General features: G+C 34.1%; 1 protein-coding gene across 2 annotated transcripts in view; it reads right to left on the bottom strand.

The window, feature by feature from the left end:
• Positions 1-328: 328 nt before the first annotated feature.
• The window catches only part of LOC111872202 (fasciclin-3), a 90,408-nt gene continuing 72,800 nt past the window's right edge, over positions 329-17,936 (bottom strand). The window contains exons 8-13 of one of the 2 annotated variants that reach the window (XM_033754596.1): positions 17,586-17,619; positions 13,229-13,336; positions 6,847-6,967; positions 5,605-5,634; positions 3,011-3,216; positions 329-1,898 (exon numbers count right to left, since the gene is read on the bottom strand). In XM_033754596.1, the coding sequence (XP_033610487.1) occupies positions 3,016-3,216; positions 5,605-5,634; positions 6,847-6,967; positions 13,229-13,336; positions 17,586-17,619 (494 nt within the window). In that variant the 3' untranslated portion in view covers positions 329-1,898; positions 3,011-3,015. The remainder of the gene's footprint in view (positions 1,899-3,010; positions 3,217-5,604; positions 5,635-6,846; positions 6,968-13,228; positions 13,337-17,585; positions 17,620-17,936) is intronic. The other variant, XM_033754597.1, reaches the window with a different exon arrangement.

The following is a 17,936-nucleotide window of genomic DNA, read 5'->3' as shown; positions in this document are numbered from 1 at the left end:
CAGAAAAGGACAGCCATACTTCTACCACTGAAATAATGTAAGGACATCAATGATGTGTGTGAAGCAAATACATGAACACGTTGCAGCACATTCCCATAGAAATGAAATCAGTACTTGGATTTCATTGGTGGAAGGTAGAAAGAACATGAGAACTGACCAGTCTCGATATTACCATGATTATCCGTAGATCATAGTCTTCTGGGATGTGACGCCATGTAGTTTAATAGAGATGTATCAATGTTTTTGAGGAACCTGTTCCCTCCATCTTCAAGGTCACCATTATGCCTGAAGATGGAGGCAGCAGGTTCCTCTGAAACATCGGCACCAGTTTACCAAACTACATAGAACAATATCCCAGAAAACAGTAATCTTCATAGTCACTGCTATGAGAACCTCACATCTAAAATATATGATACCACAAGTGTAGAACCATACACTGTGACTACACAGTCAGAAAACAGAATGGTTAGTAATGGCTGTACCATTTTGCTGAAAAGCCATACAAATAAAGCAACATGTGTTGAAAATATTTATGATATAAAGAAATTTAAAAATGATTATTATTTTATTTAGAAACTATACAATAACTATCATGTTCATAACACACATGTCAAAGAGGTCAGCAAGTTATAGTTCTGCTACAGTAACTTGTTATAACACCATACAAATTAAAGTTATCAAGTATTCAGTAAAATAAAAATCATGCATTCAATGTAAACAACATTATATCGTGTGACATCTTTACCCACACTTGCAACTGCATATACAGAAAATGCTAATGGAGGAAGTTTAATACATGTGGTTAAAACATCTGGACCATGGAGCACACAGTCTTAGGCTGTAACTTCAAAGCATGCATAATGGTGCACAAATTTCCGCGTTGTTCTGTGAAGATATAGGCCTTACAGCAGACTTACATCCCATCTGAGAGCCCTAGGTTTCATTCAGAATGCAGCAACAAGAAAAAATAATCTTATTTCTTATTCTACATATTTTCACTTACTCGTTTTTGTCTTTTACTTAATTTTCTTAGGCAACTTATATAGACAGACTTACGATAAAATCATAAGAGGAACAAACTTTATGCAACATGGAATATTTTATAATCCTAGAACATGAAATATAATGAGGGTGCTAGCATAACTTACATAGGCTAAGTTATAATACCTTATAAACCTATTGTAGGCCTACAATAATAATTAATTGACTGCTCTGCTAATGTAATTACATCTAAGAAGACAAGCTGTATTACATGACAGACACATGAAACACATCATGCTGTCAGAAGTTCCATAATATTAAATGTAACCATAATGCTGCTATGTAGCCAAACATGAAGGTCCATGTCAACTTCTGAAAGGTGAGACACTAAAATCTTAGCTGGTTTCTGTAAAGGACAAAAATCTGTTCTGCAAAACTGAATCATTCAGAGCAATTCACATAAGTACATTGTCTTAAAAATACTTTTTCTATTCAAAAGCGAAGTGTTCTACATGCCCACTGTCTATTTCACACTGCATCAATTTCTTAACAATGTGAACAAAATTATTAGTATTGGAGAACATGTGAAAGACTAGGATATAAATTTTATTCTACATTACAAACTTCATTGAAATTCTTCATACATATTCTTAGTTTTCTTGACTCTCTGATGCCTGACACCAATGTGGATCCACCAACAAAAATTAGAAATGGAAATGAATTTCTAATAAAGGTAAATGTGTTGATTTTATTTGTATCTCTTCAACAGCATGTGTTCTGAATAGAGAGAGAGCAAATCATGGCTTACACCACCAAGAAAAGCCAAATAATTACAAAATCAGGTTAATCTTTGTTGTCTGATATCATGTTTATAGCTCATGTAATTTTCCACACTCTTAATGTTCAACATCTTCTCCCTAAACATACCAAACAAAAAATGAACTATGAATACATTATAAACACACATAAATTGCAGTTAATATGTTATACTGGAGGCCATTCAAATTGCCCTGGAATTTATTACTCCATACCACATCATGAGACTTCCAGTGCTTCCACTTCTCAATACATAACAGAAGTGGTTAGAGCCCTTTTTCATAATTACTATAGGATTCTGACGATGGTGTATAACACACAGAGATATTGGGTTTTCGGACTTTATCCATCATCCTGGTTTTTAAGATAACTAATAAAAACACGATATTTTGGAAACTGGATCTGTTTCCGTCCTCAGGTGAGGAAAAACACCTATTCTGGTGGGTCCCTTAGAAAGAGCTAGCCTCAACAGAATATGTGTTTTCCCTCACCTGAGGACGGAAACAGATCCAGTTTCCGAAACGTCGTGTTTTTATTAGTTACCTTAAAAACCAGGACAATGAATCAAGTCCGAAAACCCAATATCCCTTTTTCATATTTGTCAAGTTTCAGTTACAAGCACAGTAATGAAAGACTTGATATTTTGAACTTGAGTGTAACTGAATATGATCAAATATCACATGTTAACTGCTGGTACAAGATAATATTTCCATGAGAAAATTAATATAATACTTCAAAGGTAATATTATAAAAAGAAAGAATAAAAAATAACGACTCTTCTACATTTCATAAATAATTTAAATTATCACTAAATTGTAACAATAGTTTTATGTAAAATATATTTGCAATCTCGATAATTTTCAGAAACAAATATTTAATAATGATGGCCATCATAGACAGTGCTGAGCTAGTCCCAGGAGTTTCTCTTAAGATACACAAAATACTCAATATAACACAATTAAATTAAACTTGTTGGTCCCATCAATAATACAAATGTAAAGGGCAAACATAACAATACTAACACTTCAATTCTTGCGCAATTCTCAAAGCTTAAAAAAAAATGTATACTATATATTATCAATACTTGAAGTAATGGTTGGGGGAGGGCAAACTCTCAGTCATTAAAAGGATAACAGTTTCATTAAAGAAATCATTTCATTACTTTATGAAAATGCAGAGTGTGGAATGAACATGATGGTAAGGTGATAGTTACATTATTCACTGAGTTCCATCTCCTTCTTCCTCTGGTTTTGTATGTATGATCTCAGCATACTCAGTCTTGTCATCCTCTCGACGAACAATGGGCCGTCGCGTTGCTTGCAGCTCCAGTTCAGCATAGACCACATCCTGTCCATGAGGTTTACCTTTTGCTGGTGTGACAATATGTTCGCTGCTTTCTGTGCCAGGCTTTTCCATTTCCTTCAAACATAATAATTTCAAGGGTATGTGCACTACATAACCAGCTTACCTACACAATTTATGGTCTGACCAACCAACTAGTTAGATCCAGAAGCTGAACAGATTCTAAAGGGTTCTGACAGTGGTGTATAACATTCAGAATTACTGGATTTTTGGACTTCGTTCATCTTCCAGTATTCTAAAAAATTAGAGAACACAACGTTTCAGAAATTGTATCTGTTTCTGTCTTCAGATGAGGGGAGACACCAACCGGATCAGCTGAGTTTGACATTTCTCCCATCTGGATCCTACTTATCAGAAACGAAGTTATTAATTCACAGGATAGATCAATATCATCTGACAGATTCTTCATGGGTATCGCTAATAGGTTTCAATCTAAAGTGTTCAGTTTCTACTCCACAGATGGTGCTAGTGGTAGGCATAAAATGGATTCACAACATTCTCCAATCAGCATTATTTTTCATGGACTTGGTTTGTTGCATAACATGTTAACCTCCCTTTCTATCTTAGTTTCAGTTCTGTGCATATTTTATCACAATTTTTATTGCATATTTTTTCTATTACCTCCCTTCAACGAAGCCTGGTCTCAGGTGTTTGTATAGCTGTAGTTACAATGACATAGACTGCCCAATGATTATGGTTAGCTCTTTCTAAGGGACCCAACAGAGTAAGTATCTCCCACATCATCTGAGGACAGACAAAAATCCAGTTTCTGAAACGCCATTTTATGGTTTTCTAGAACAGCAGATGATGGCCAAAGTCCAAAAACTCAATAATTCTGAGACCAAACCTGAATATTCAACAGTAATGACAAATTTAACAGTTAAATATTTCATGTTATGTATGGCCTTTCAACCTTTTGAGAAATCCTACATTTCATTTCTGCATGAAGAATATTTAAGATATCCAGGATAACAGAGTAGCCTTTACTTGATGGATATACCAAATTGGATGTACCAAATTTTAAGAGAGCACTGAAGAGATTTTTACTTCACCAAATTGGATGTACCAAATTTTAAGAGAGCACTGAAGAGATTTTTACTTCATCACTCCTTTTATTCCATGAAAGAATACTACCAACAGAAATGGGTATAATGTGTAATGTAAGAGAACACACAGATCGTGACGACAAATGAACTGATATAGAAATATGTCATAAACTACAAATTACATAATTATCCTGTTTTATTTGTCTTGATGGGTATTACATCTTGTATGATAGTTTGAAGAACATGTTTGAACAAGTGTCTGTTAACCATTTTATTATTACTGTGAAGTTTTGCATATGTGATCATGAATTATATTTTGGTGAAATATGCACGGTATGTGTATGACTATGCATTGTAGCATGTTGGCTTGCGTGCTTTTGATTTCTGTTATTGACTAAGTTGCACCTGAAGTTGTCAACTATTTTTATGCTTATTTTATATTATTTGACTAATCTACTGTTTTTGATTGTTTTAATAAGTGAATTTTGTATGATAAGTGTCTCTTTTATATGCATTTTAATTTGACGCACTTGATTAATGGAATGAGTAATGAATGAACGTCTTAATGGAAATTTTATTTTATTTTAGTCCATGATAAATCTTGATAAATTTCTTGATCATTGTTTAATGTGTATTATAAGTATTATAAGTTTACCTCATTTAATTGCAATATTACTGTATTATTGTATAGATACTATGTATTCTAACTTGACTTGTTCCATATCCTATGGTGTCTCACCTGTACTGGATTTACGGAAGGTAAATAAATTCAGTTCAATTCAATTCAATACATATCCATAACATATAACATATGCAAGAATTTTTTTTAATTGTTTACTTCTACTTTATTGAGAGCTGGGGTAGCACAGTCAGTAGAGCGACCGGCTATGGGCTGGACAACTAAGAGGTCAGAGTTCAAGTCCTGGTGGGGACAGGAATTTTCGCTTCTCAATGTTGTCCAGAATGGCTTTAGAGCCAACCCAACCTCCTATCAAATTGGTACTGGGGTCTCTTCCCTGGTCGTAAACCTGCCAGGACATGAAGTTGACCACCCACCTCCAACTATTACACAGATCATGTGGGTCTATACATCCACCCCCTCATATGTCGTAATGGCATAGTGCTTAATTAGTTAAGCGCAGGGACAACTTTACTTTTCTTTTTACCTTTCACCACTAATTTATCAAAATGGTTAACTCACCATCAGACATCTGAAACTTCAATAGATGCCAAAGGAATACAGAGAAAAAATGAGACCATTAAAATGGTTTTGGCAGAAGAGGCTTGAGTCTGAACTGTGGAGGAAAAGGAAAAAAAAGCAAAGTAGGGCAAGGAGGTAGAGAAGTAATCTAACCACATTTTCCATTTTATTATTAAATTATAAAATTAGGAAACATACCTTTTCAGTCTCCATGGCTACATTTTGTAACTGAAAAAAGAAAAGCAGGAAAAGAAATAATTACAATAAATCTTTAATTTTACACATTTGTGTTTGAAGTGGTTTTGTGTATGCAATTCAGGAATTCTTGTGACACCAATTTAATAAATGGAGAAGTTTATCTTATAACAGAACAGCACAAAATGAGCACCTTACTAAATGTCAAGCCAGAATATCACTTAGTACAGTAGCTCCATTACTTATTACCCAACATTCTTTGCACCTCATCTGTAAGAGTGTCATTATCATGATCATTCATATAACATCAGTTATTTTCTTGTTTCAAATATAATAATCTACTCAGAACTTAGTTTTATGACATTCTCAATTTGTATTCTTCCTTCCTAATGAATAATAATATCACACTCTAATGTCATGTGATAAATCTGTGGTTTAGTACCAAAATTCTCATTCACAGGTTTTCTTCGTTAATGTAATGGTGATTAATACTGTTAGTATTAACAGTAAAGAAACCTAGAAACTGGACAGTAAACAGCATTCTTCTGGTGGAAGAAGACATGTGAAAATTAAAAAGCAATGAAACTAAAAAACTAATTCCATAAAGCAGAGTCTTTCACATGAAACAGATGATTGCTCAACTATTCAAGAAATCTCCAACTATTATGGAACATGAAGGTTCCTTACTATGTTCACACAAACCCCCTCCCCCAAGGTGTCCTTATCACGAGCCAGTCCACAACTTCCCATCCTATTTCTTTATGACCAATTTTAATATTATCCTCCACCTATGCCAGGATTTTCTATGCAGTCTCTTCCATTCATGTTTCCTGATGAAAATTTTTAATGCATTCTCATTTCTCCATGCATAAAGCATTAAAGCAAATTATGAATTATCTTATAGAAACTTTTAATATTTATAATTTATCTCATAAATCTGTCAGCACCTAGACTATACAGCAATGAGATGGTTGGATTATTAATGAACCAGGAAGGATTAAGAAGGAGATGATTGAGACCAAACTGACGTATTATCTTCACATACTCGTATGCCTGGAGGGACTGAGGAGAACCACAAAATACCTCAACCAGGCTACCTAGGCTCCTGGTCCAAATATGAGCCAAGCATCTCCTAAATATAAGTTCAGATGTCATTACTATACAAACTTGCTTGGCAGTTGTTTTTATGTAAACCTATTTTACTTGCAACACATGTGACCACGAGGTGACTAGTGGAGCCCTTACTTTCAAATCCTCAACATCAGCAGCAACCTTGTCCTTCTTCTTCTTAAGGATATACGTGAGGTTCATCCTTGGTTTCTTGTGCTTCACAGCTGGCCCATGATCAGCACTCTCTGTGTCGCTACTGTAATCACCAACCAGCTATCTCAATGTGAACTTTGTAAAATATGTCTCTCTGTTTGCTTTACAGTGTCATGATATAACAAAAAATTGAATAACTAAACAAAATTTTGAGAGCCCTTTAAGTCCCTTGTGGCAAACTTTGTGCATGAGGGAGCCACTATAGGTAACATTATCCCTCTGCCTGCACACAATGACACGCAACTGCAAGGCAGACGAATTATATGCCCAATGCAGGTGAGCTGCCAGCTTCCAACTCTGTCTGCCTTACAGCCCAAGAAATGGCTCCCAGTAGCTACTGGACTGGAGAATGGGTAAACCCCAAATCTGTTCTGGTTAGGGTGTTGAGGAGCAACTCCTTGAATTTAGCAGGAATTGAACTCTGTTAGTTGCTGTCTCTGCCAGTCATTTTCCTGTCTCGGCTATCTCAGCCCATAGCCCCCCCCCAAAGCAACATTCAATTTTGGATATTTTGCACTTGAATTATAGAATTATCAGTATGTTTGAAATTACAAAACTAGCACCTTCGAAGTTAGTACTTGGTTGTGATTAAGAATTTAAAAATTAAGCTCATTTTGTAAGATTCTTTGTTATCAAGTGTGTTTTTTCATTTTAAGACCAAATATTTTAATATAGTTAAACTTATGTTTCTGCCTCATGATAAGAGCTATTATAGCTCAGTTAGTGTAGTAACTGGCTATATGGCATATGTACGGGGTTCAAATCTAGCTTGGGCATTTAGATTTTCTTCTTCACCACTAGGACTCTGGAATTCACCCAGCCTCCAGTTCACTACTAAGAGAATTTTTCCCTGGGGATAAAAGTATTCAGACTAAAAAGCTGGCTTCCCATCTTCACCTAGGGTCAATGTCTAGGATATTTGGAACTTTAGTTTGATGATCACTATATACCAGAAAAAACTTTATCCTCACTTCATTGTTAAAACATCATAACATTATGAATATTCTGTATTCACTTGAAATATGCTTAAACAATCATTGAAGTTCTATATAATGCCTTATACGGTAATAAGCAATAATTGATAAAATTATTTAGCACATAATGACATATTTTACACAAGCATTACTGAAGAGCATCAGAAGTTGAATAAATTTATGTTAGATATATAACACATTTAAAATATACTATGGAGTTCACTGATAGTTCATAACACCAGCAATAATGTTACAGCATAACAAATACATTATCCACGTACAGAAATATATTATTGCTGTCTTAATTTTCTACATCATATACATTGTAAGAGTACAGACAATAAACAATTAAAGGTATACGTACAAGAGTAAAATCTGTTTAAGGCAGCACAATCCATAAATTAACAAAGTTTCATCCATTACTTTGGCCACTGGGACCACTTATGAGGTTACAAGAGAGAAGGAAATGGAAGAGAAAAGTCTGCCTTATATGGATTTCACATTTGTTTGTCATAATTAACATAATTATTGTGACCTTATTCTGTAAATTTCAAGGTTTATTTCACCAGAACCGTTTCTTGAATCTGCAACTACAATGGCTGAGAATGACTCAAACTGTGATTTCTTTCTATTTTTATACAAGATAGCAATATGCAGCATCTAACAATGGCCCATGAACATTTTTGATATTATGCTTACAATTTTTATTGATATCTGAACAGTAGTCTCTCACAAAATGCAGGGGTTACCTTATATCATAAAAATGTGGTTAAAAACCTGAGATTGGAAAAGACGAAGGCATATGAAAAACTGGGAGCCAGGGGCAGTGATCTTCAAGAAAATTCTAATATTCAGATTACGGTATTCTGGCTCGTGACACCACGTAGTCTTGTAAGTCAACATGTTTTGGAGGACCAGTGCTGTCTGCACAGAAGACTGCATGGTCTCATGTTCCAGGAGACCACAGTATGAAGAACCACTGTTGTAAAAACCTCAAAACTCAAAATTCTATAATACAAACTGAAGGATATTTAATTTATCACAAGTTATTGTGATTTTACTGAGGGCTGAGTTACAGAGAGGTTTGCAGAGCAAGAAGAATAAGTATGGGAAATGTTCAGTCATCCACTGCTAAATCAGAATCAAAAGAAGCAAAACTCAGCTCCCGGGGCATGGAGAATCATTGATAGTTATTAAACTGTTTTTATCGCCTATAAAAAAGCATCACAAAGTTTAAAACAGCCCTCCAATGAAACCCATCCTCAACCAGTTAAATTTAATTCATATCATTATAAACTACTTCTTCCAGGCCTATTTTTAACATTATCTTCCCCTCCGTGTCCCTATCACCGAAGTTGTCTCTTCCACTGAGGTTTCCTCAATTTGTGCTATCTGTCCTGCACATCTTTACCTTCCTGATTTAACTGCCCTAAAAATATTACACAGGCAGTAAAAAGTTAGAGAAACCTGCTTGGTGAGGAACTACTGCATTTAGTCCGGTAAATCACCATAATTACATGTAACTGCAAATTTAGAAACTTGCATATTTACCTCCATTGCTTGCCCCATGTATAAAGAATATACACCACATATACCATGTGCAGTGGCAGATTGTAGTAGAAAAGATTCTGTATCTTTTGATGTGTTACATGAATTTCAATAACAAAATATATATAAGGTAGTGGAATGTAAGCTGCACATGGGACAAAAAACAAGGGACAAACACGGAAAATATATAACCACACTTCAATACATCTATACACAAAATGCTTAAAAACTTTGAGATTGTAAGATAAACTAACATATTTTGGGGTGCCATAATCACATTGTTGTTTACTGCTTATTAAAAACAACATGTAACAATTCACATTATAGGCTGTGTTTTGTTATGTCAGTTTTCAAAATGCTGCAGTCTCATCTGACACAGTGATTTCTGAGAAATTTGGGTAATAGGTAAGTAATTTTAAATACCATTGTTGTGTTTCTGTTTTACACAAATGAAAGAATAAAATTAATTTTTAATATGAAGCCTTGCCAGAAAATACATAACATCTTTACCATTCAGATTATCCATGAGTAACATGCAGGACTCAAGTTTAATACTAGTAAAGGTAATAAAATACTTTCATAATTTTTTAAGTAACTTATTTTAAAAATTATGATGTTTGAAAATGGGATTCACACACATTTATTGATGTGCTTCCAGGTATATATTTTATTAATATTTTGCAAATTTTCCTACTTTGCACAAAAAGGCATATTTATTAAGTCTGTATATCTGTGTGCATTTGTCTGTCCTCCTGCTAACTTGTGAATCCATCAGTGAAATGTATTTTGGAACTGATGAACTTAAGAATGTTACAATTTCAATTTCCTTCCTTCTGACAATTACAAAATGGCAGTCATGCAAACTTCAATTATTGATATAATTTAATGTGTGATCTTGAAAACTTTTGTACACAATATACAAATTCTCTTACCGATTACTTCAGTCATAATTAGATAGTAAAAGCATGGTACTAGCACGAAACATTATTTATTTTAAATTTCACATTAAATTGCATACCACATTTCCTTTCCATGCAGCCAGAAAAAAACTGGCTCCATTAGTAACATATCTTAAAATTTCACTGTGATATTCTGCAGCAGGACTAAAAACATTTTCAAAATTTGGTTATCTGTCTCAAAATAGCTTGCTGAAACATGGACTATGTGGAAGAAATTCTCATTATATTGAAATGATAAGCCAGTAGCTTGTCTGGGATTCCATTTCAGGGGGTGTTTTGAAAACCAATTAATAAAAGCAAAATTTTACAATACAGATTAAACAGTCAACAATATGGTAGACATATATTTGTGGTCCCTTAATTAAAATTATGTTTTTTTTTTAAATAATTTTTTTTTTCTGGGAAAAACCTTTCAAAGTCATCACTGAATTTCAGATTGTGGGTCTGAACCTGTAACTCTAAATAAGGCCTTAGCTGATACAATTGGAAGCATACTTCATATTATATTTATTTTTCCTTATGTGGTTCCAAGCATTTTATATCCCAGAGATCAGATGCACTTTTTAAATTACATGAAATGTATATATTATAGCATGCATGTTAATATATAATCTAAAAACTAACAAAAATATACACAGAGTTCTAGGTAAAGTTAAGCACAGATGGACTGCTGGTTAGTCATGTTACTAAGCATAATGCAACAAACACAGCCCTTTAAGATCATACTTGGTTTTGTCTTCCTGAGCCATGCACCAATACATGCAATGGTTGCACCCAACTGCCACCCACAGTGCTGTCAATTCTCACTTCCAACCACAAGAAATGTCAAACTCATTCCACCAAATACACTCTACGCAATGGTCCTCAATAGGTTGATCTGACATTCCAACACGTTTATCATCAACAGCTAAAATAAATCTGAATTATGTATGTAATATAGTACTGGTACAAGTGAAAATATTATCCCAGCCAAGGACTGATCCTCGGTCTTCCATTTTCTATGTGATTGATACAATCACATGGCTATCAATGATAACCTCAACTTAGATGTCAATATTCTTTATTATGTGAAAAGAGTCCAACCATGACTTGCTGACACTATGAGTGGGGATATTTAACTTCATCTTATTCTGCAGCACTCTCAAACATTTTAAATTATAATTCTATTGGGAAACCACATTCTGTTTCAGCTGCTGACTGAATCTAAGTCTTCAATTTTCTGTCCAGCCCACCTTCATTACAAAGCTACCAAAGAAATATTCCAGAGAGAGAGAAAGAGAGAAATTCATCACTCTTTTATTCCAAAATGTGTGTGTCTGTGTATATATAAATGTAAATTATATATAGCTATGACTTGCTAATATCATAAGCATCAATTTTTACTACTATCACTGTTATAACAAAGAAAAGTATGCCAGCTGTTGTTTGCTACCCATTATATACCTACATATCCAAATGTGTGTGTGTTTGTATGTAGCTGTGACTTGCTAATATAACAAACATTAATTTTTGCTACTTTCACTGTTATAATAATGAGAAGTATGCCAGCTGTTGTTTGCTACCCATTATATACCTACATATCCAAATGTAGATACTGACACAATATTTCATACCTGAAATATACATATAACAGTTAACTGTTCACCTTTAAAACATATTTCTTTTTTCCTTTATGTTATTTTTCAAAATAAATATTGTCATTATAGAGCTCTGTACACTTAATAGAACACTATATGATGATTTTTCATGCTGCAAAATGTTTTGTCTGTAATGGTGAGATTAACTTCATTCTCTAAAGGGTCTCCCTTAAACATGGAATTTGAGTTGTGGCTGAGACTTTTACTTTTTGGAACATTCTACATTGGTATATTATACTGTTCTTCCACCATAGTCAAGCATTAAAATCTTATATGTATATCCAAGCACTAACCTTCCAAATGATTTTTAAGTATGTATGTCTATAAAATTTCAGTGCCACTCTCTATGCATGGTGCTAATGGGTGTGAAGAAGAAACTGAGTTCACTTTCTGAACACAATTATGCAGAATATGAATTAGAAGAGAGCAGAAATTTCTGCCCATTCTATATGATCTTGTTTAATGATCCAGTTTGAGAATCCTCTTTATTAAAACATAAATGTTTAGAAAAATTAGTTCTTTACTATGAAAATGATATGCACTACAAAACAGTTGGGGAAGTGCCTAATAACAATGTGACATAAATAAGGCACATTACATGTTTTACAATCTAGATTTTCTAAGAGGTGACAAGCTGTGTGGAACACATTTATTTTCATAGTACCCATTAGTATATTCTGAATTAGTTCTGAAAGGGATGATTTAAGTAAGAATACAATTTACGAGTACAATTAAACACATGAATAATGAACCATAATATGGCTAGAAAAAATGGAATCATGTCAGGGCTGATATACAAAAATTGTATTGCAATGGGCCAACAAGGAAAACCTTCCAAGGAATAAAACTATAATAAAAAACAAATAGACAGAGATCTTAAAACATAAAGATATCACAAAAAACTCTATTTCAAGAGGGATGTTCTTACACAGGTTTTGCAGTATTAACTCTTTCTTCTCTGTTGCTTCAAAATTATGAATGTCAAAGGTTAGCTTGCATGAAGACAACTATTATTAATTTCTGTGAACATTTCCTTCAGAAGCTTTGATCCATGTGGAATGTCCCCCTGTTGTGGACCACTGCTATTATTACATCTCTCAACATGTAACTTAAGAGATGGAGAGAGATGTAAGAGTTGAGTCTTTGAACTTGACTTCTGTTATGATGTGAACATCAATGTTCTTGCCTTTCTTTCACTTTGACTGTTGCTGTTAGACTCTTTTGCTCATCAGATGGATTGTCTCCTGTGTTGGGGTTAGAACCCTGTGTTTGCGAGTCCTTTATGAATGTCTCTCTGAAAACCACATGCAACACAACTCTAGAATAGTATACAGTTAGTATAGAATACAAAGTACTCAAGATAACATTAACATGCAGAGTTTTATCCACAATGAGCCAGATCAGAAACATAACCCAAAGAAGTCAGTAATGCTGCACAGGCAAATTCAAGTGTTTGATATGAATTACATTATATGATGTTTCCAAGTCTTGTCATTCTAAAAGTATCTTAAACACAATCAAAACTGCACACATCCCAAGTTTACAGGGAATGTATTAAAGACACAGACTGAAAGATTATTTACCACCAGAAATGAGCAGATTAGCTGAAATTCATTTTGGCACTTCAGTATTAGAGAACTCAGTCTAATGCAATGTAATGTAATCTGGTCCACAGAATTCAATATTCTAATCTCTCCTAATGGCATACTCTAAACCCAACTTGAAAAGCACTACCAATAAGGAATATCTTTGCATCAGACCATTCTGAATAGAAAATACATCAGATAAATATTTACCTATAAAGGCATTACTATAAATTTAATTTAAACATGTTTGAATTATCTTTAATCTTTTCACCCTGTTGTATGTGAGTGAAGTGCTATTGTGTTTTATTAACCATCTACACAATATTCATATGTGGCACNTATGTTAATGTACCATCTATGAACGTTGCACAGATAGCTAAAATAACACAAGAGGGAATTTTAACTAGCCTAACTACTTTCATGTATGTATGGAATTCAGTGAGAATATTGTACAGTACTTCATTTCTAACCAAATCATAGTCTTTATGAAGTCCATAAACAGTTTACCTGTTTTCCCCTAAAAAGTAAAAAAGTAAAAGTAAAGCTATCACTGTAATAGGCCGTGTAGGCCCATAGGGTTGTGAGATGTTGAGGTTCCCACATTTTCTAGACAATCAGCCCATAGATGGCAGCAAGGTTGTTAGCCTTATGCGCCGACTGCCCTTTACCCCCAGGAAGATTCCTGGTACTCATTTCTGTTAGAGGCTGAGTCAAGCCCAGGGCCATAGTGCAGCTGGAAAGATTAGGTCAATTGAAAAAAATCCAATGACCTCATCGGTACTTGAACCCGCGACCTTCCAGCTTGTAGCATAGTGCCTCAACCAACTATGCTACCGTATGCCCCTCGTTTTCCTCTAGTATCTCATAAATGTAAAATATCTGATCTATTACAATGAAAATCACATTGAAAATTGGTTTCATTTTTGTATGGAATTCTCCTTAAGGATGAATGATGAATATAATTTTGCATGTAGTTGAAAACAGTGACATCCGCAATAGTTACAGTACTACAGCAAGATTTACTGCCTTTTTACGAATACAACAATACAGTTTTCTAGTGCAGTGATACAATAATTCTTCCTTACTTCAAACAGAATTAAGAAGTTTGAGAGCCCTGATCAATAAAGTCTTATATCATGACTGCATCAGTTCTACTTAAATCTGATTAATATCTTACAATTTCCTGCACTTCCAACTTTTCAAAAGCAATCTCAACCCCAAAAGAAATAGGCTCTGGGACTAATGGCTCAGCTGTGTTTTATCATTTAGCTTCTTGAGTTTGAAATTCTCCATATCAAAAGCCTTCTGGGTTACTTATTTACTTACTGACAATTTATTCTGTAACTAGCAGATTGTTATCACTCTCACAGCAAGCTCCACTAAAACACTGGACATAAAATACATTTAAATGCTGTCTTCTATCAATCAAGGTATGATAAGTTTTACTGTATGTCTTCACATCAGGAGAAGCTCAGATGTATTTATGAATGTTGAAAAGTAAGAATAATGTACTATTAACAATTATAATTCTTGATGTAACATTTATTACTCTAACCCTATTAACATTACTCATTTCACATAAACTCTCATCCAAAATTCTAGGTTCAAAAATATATTATCTTTTTACTTAAACTGATGCCTCCTAACAAAATTTGTATGTGATACCTAAGAAAATGATCAAATACACACTCCAGTTTCCCATAAAAGCTACCTTTGCTCTATCGTTCTTATGCCTCCTAACAAAATTTGTATGTGATACCTAAGAATATGATCAAATACACACTCCAGTTCCCTATAAAAGCTACCTTTGCTCTATCATTCTTATCCTTTGTTGGGCATACTCATTTTAGTAATACTATATACTATACATACATTACTATATCATAATCTTACTATGAACAAACTCTATCCTCTTAAATGCTAACATGATTTCTTTATGTACAAACAAGTCTGCTGTCTACATGACGATTAACATTTCAATCTAAGTAAAAAAAAATATATATATAATTATCTGTTGGTTCAGTGCCAGCTTTGTTCTGTCTCATCTCCTGTACTCCCAATAGATCTAACCTAACCTTCACTAATTTTCTTCTTACTACCTTCATTGTACCTGACCTACAAAGATCAAAGATTCCTGACATTCCAAGTTACAAATCTCTTGACCATTTTCCACTGCTTAGGTCATTACAAAGAATCTGTCCAAGTCCCTGCATAATACTTCATAAATAATGTCATAGAAAATTAGCAGTTAATAATAAAACAATAAATAAATGGAAGAAATAACAACAAACTTCTGAGCAGTAATATAACCTCATGTCACTAGCAGCAGAAGATGGTGTTGCAAATTTCTGTAATGCAAACATATTTACTATCAAGATATGAAGTACATGCAGTGCCAGCCTGACAATCAAGTTTCCTGATATCCACTTCGATTTTATCTTCATCTTTTTCTCAATCTTATAAGTGGGAGCATTCCAAACTTTTCCTCCACCACATGTCTATACCAGCATTATGTAAATTTAAAATTACTTTGAAAACATTTCTATTAAAACATTGCTTTTATAGCATAGATGAGTTCCTCTCCTATGTGGACAAGACTTAGTTCACATTAGGATCATATAATAATTTGAAAGTAAGAACAATTGAGCTTAGCTTAACACACACGAGGAGTGTATACTGCGTAACTCTCTTCTTGCAGGAAACAGGACACCATGTGCTGGAGAAAACACAGCAGGGACTATGGGATATGGAGCCGAGGCGGTGGGAGTGGTGCTGCTAGAAACCAGTGTATCTGGGAGGTCTTGTGACCGGCCAATTCGATCAAGGTTTTCCGTGGTTTTCCTTGGTCCCAGAGCAAATGCTGAGTTGGTACCCAAATTCCACGTTGCACTGCATGCTTCACATGCAGCCCCCCCAATAGTAACATTATGAAACTTATTATACCATAACTACACAAGAATGACATGTCTTATATCATGTATAATGATCCATGGATACGAAATAAATGAAATGAAATGAAATGAAATATATTCATTTCCTGCTTCCCCCAGCCAAGCTAAAAGATCATCTTTATTATAACTCGCTGATTGGAATAACCTAACAATGTTAGGAGAACTGTATAATTACAGACTTCCTCATCGCAAGTTTTACCAGATTAAACATTCACTTCATCTCTCTTGGACCTAATTATTTTCATTAGCATTACCAATATATTTATAAATAATACTGCTGGGTACTAGACCTATATGGTATTTATGTCTTTTAATTAAATTAATTAAGTTATACTTCAGAAATCATATACCTTAATATTATAGTCAATTCCATGTTTCTCTCCAGAGAGCCTATAAGTGTATTCTTTTTCAAATAAAAATACCATCAAGTAGCCTATCTGGTAGCATTTTCCAATCTTTAATTGTACCTAGCCAAACTAAGAAGAGGCAACAATTTATGAGCAATACATATAGTCTTGCATTATATTCCAACAGCACAGACAGCCTTTACATAGAAGAGATGGATAAATGTAACTGACGGTAATATGAGATAGACACCCAACCTACAAAAGTCTGACAACTCACTGCTTAACAAATAATAAATTTAATATTGGTATGATGATGCTAATATTTTTCATGCTGTGTAATTGCTGATGTAACTGTCAGACGTGACAGTTTTCATTAAAATAAATGCTCCAAAAGCACCTCACTGCTACACATTATATAGATGGCAGAACTAATATGAACTTTTATAGCATTACACGGTAGTATCTTGGTTCAGCTACATGTAACAAATTTGTCAAATTCTAAAGCTAAGACTGAATGCGTTTATATGCACATAGCTTAGACACTATTAGCCACTAAACTCTGGTAACATGCTACTGCAGACCCCGAGGACATGCACCAGAAATGTTAGTCTCACCTTACAATATATATATCATGCTACTTGACCCTCAGAAATACTTACGATTCTTTGGTGTCATGTCTTGTTGGAATACCACCTGGAAAAAAGTACCAAAACAATGAGAATGTTGTTTATGATCTGAATATTATATTTACCTATAAATTTCATTTTGGTTTGGGTTCAAATATTATCTCTATGAACAACTTCTCTGCTATGAAATCTGAAGGTGAAAGGGAAGGGAATGAATTAAGTCATGAAAAGTTACAAGAGAAGCTAGCAGAGTCCTAACCAGCCACCTTCCAAACACAAGCTATATGTTAGATTTGAGTCCTCACAGCAGTGACTATGAAGAGCACTATACTGTGAGGTGTGATGCTGTACAGCCTGGTAGAAGTTTGCCAACATTTCAGTTGT

This window comes from Cryptotermes secundus, unplaced genomic scaffold (genome assembly GCF_002891405.2).
Source record: "Cryptotermes secundus unplaced genomic scaffold, Csec_1.0 scaffold677, whole genome shotgun sequence".
NCBI lineage: Eukaryota > Metazoa > Arthropoda > Insecta > Blattodea > Kalotermitidae > Cryptotermes > Cryptotermes secundus.
Note: the sequence above shows the minus strand (reverse complement) of the source record. Positions and strands in the feature narration are given on the sequence as shown.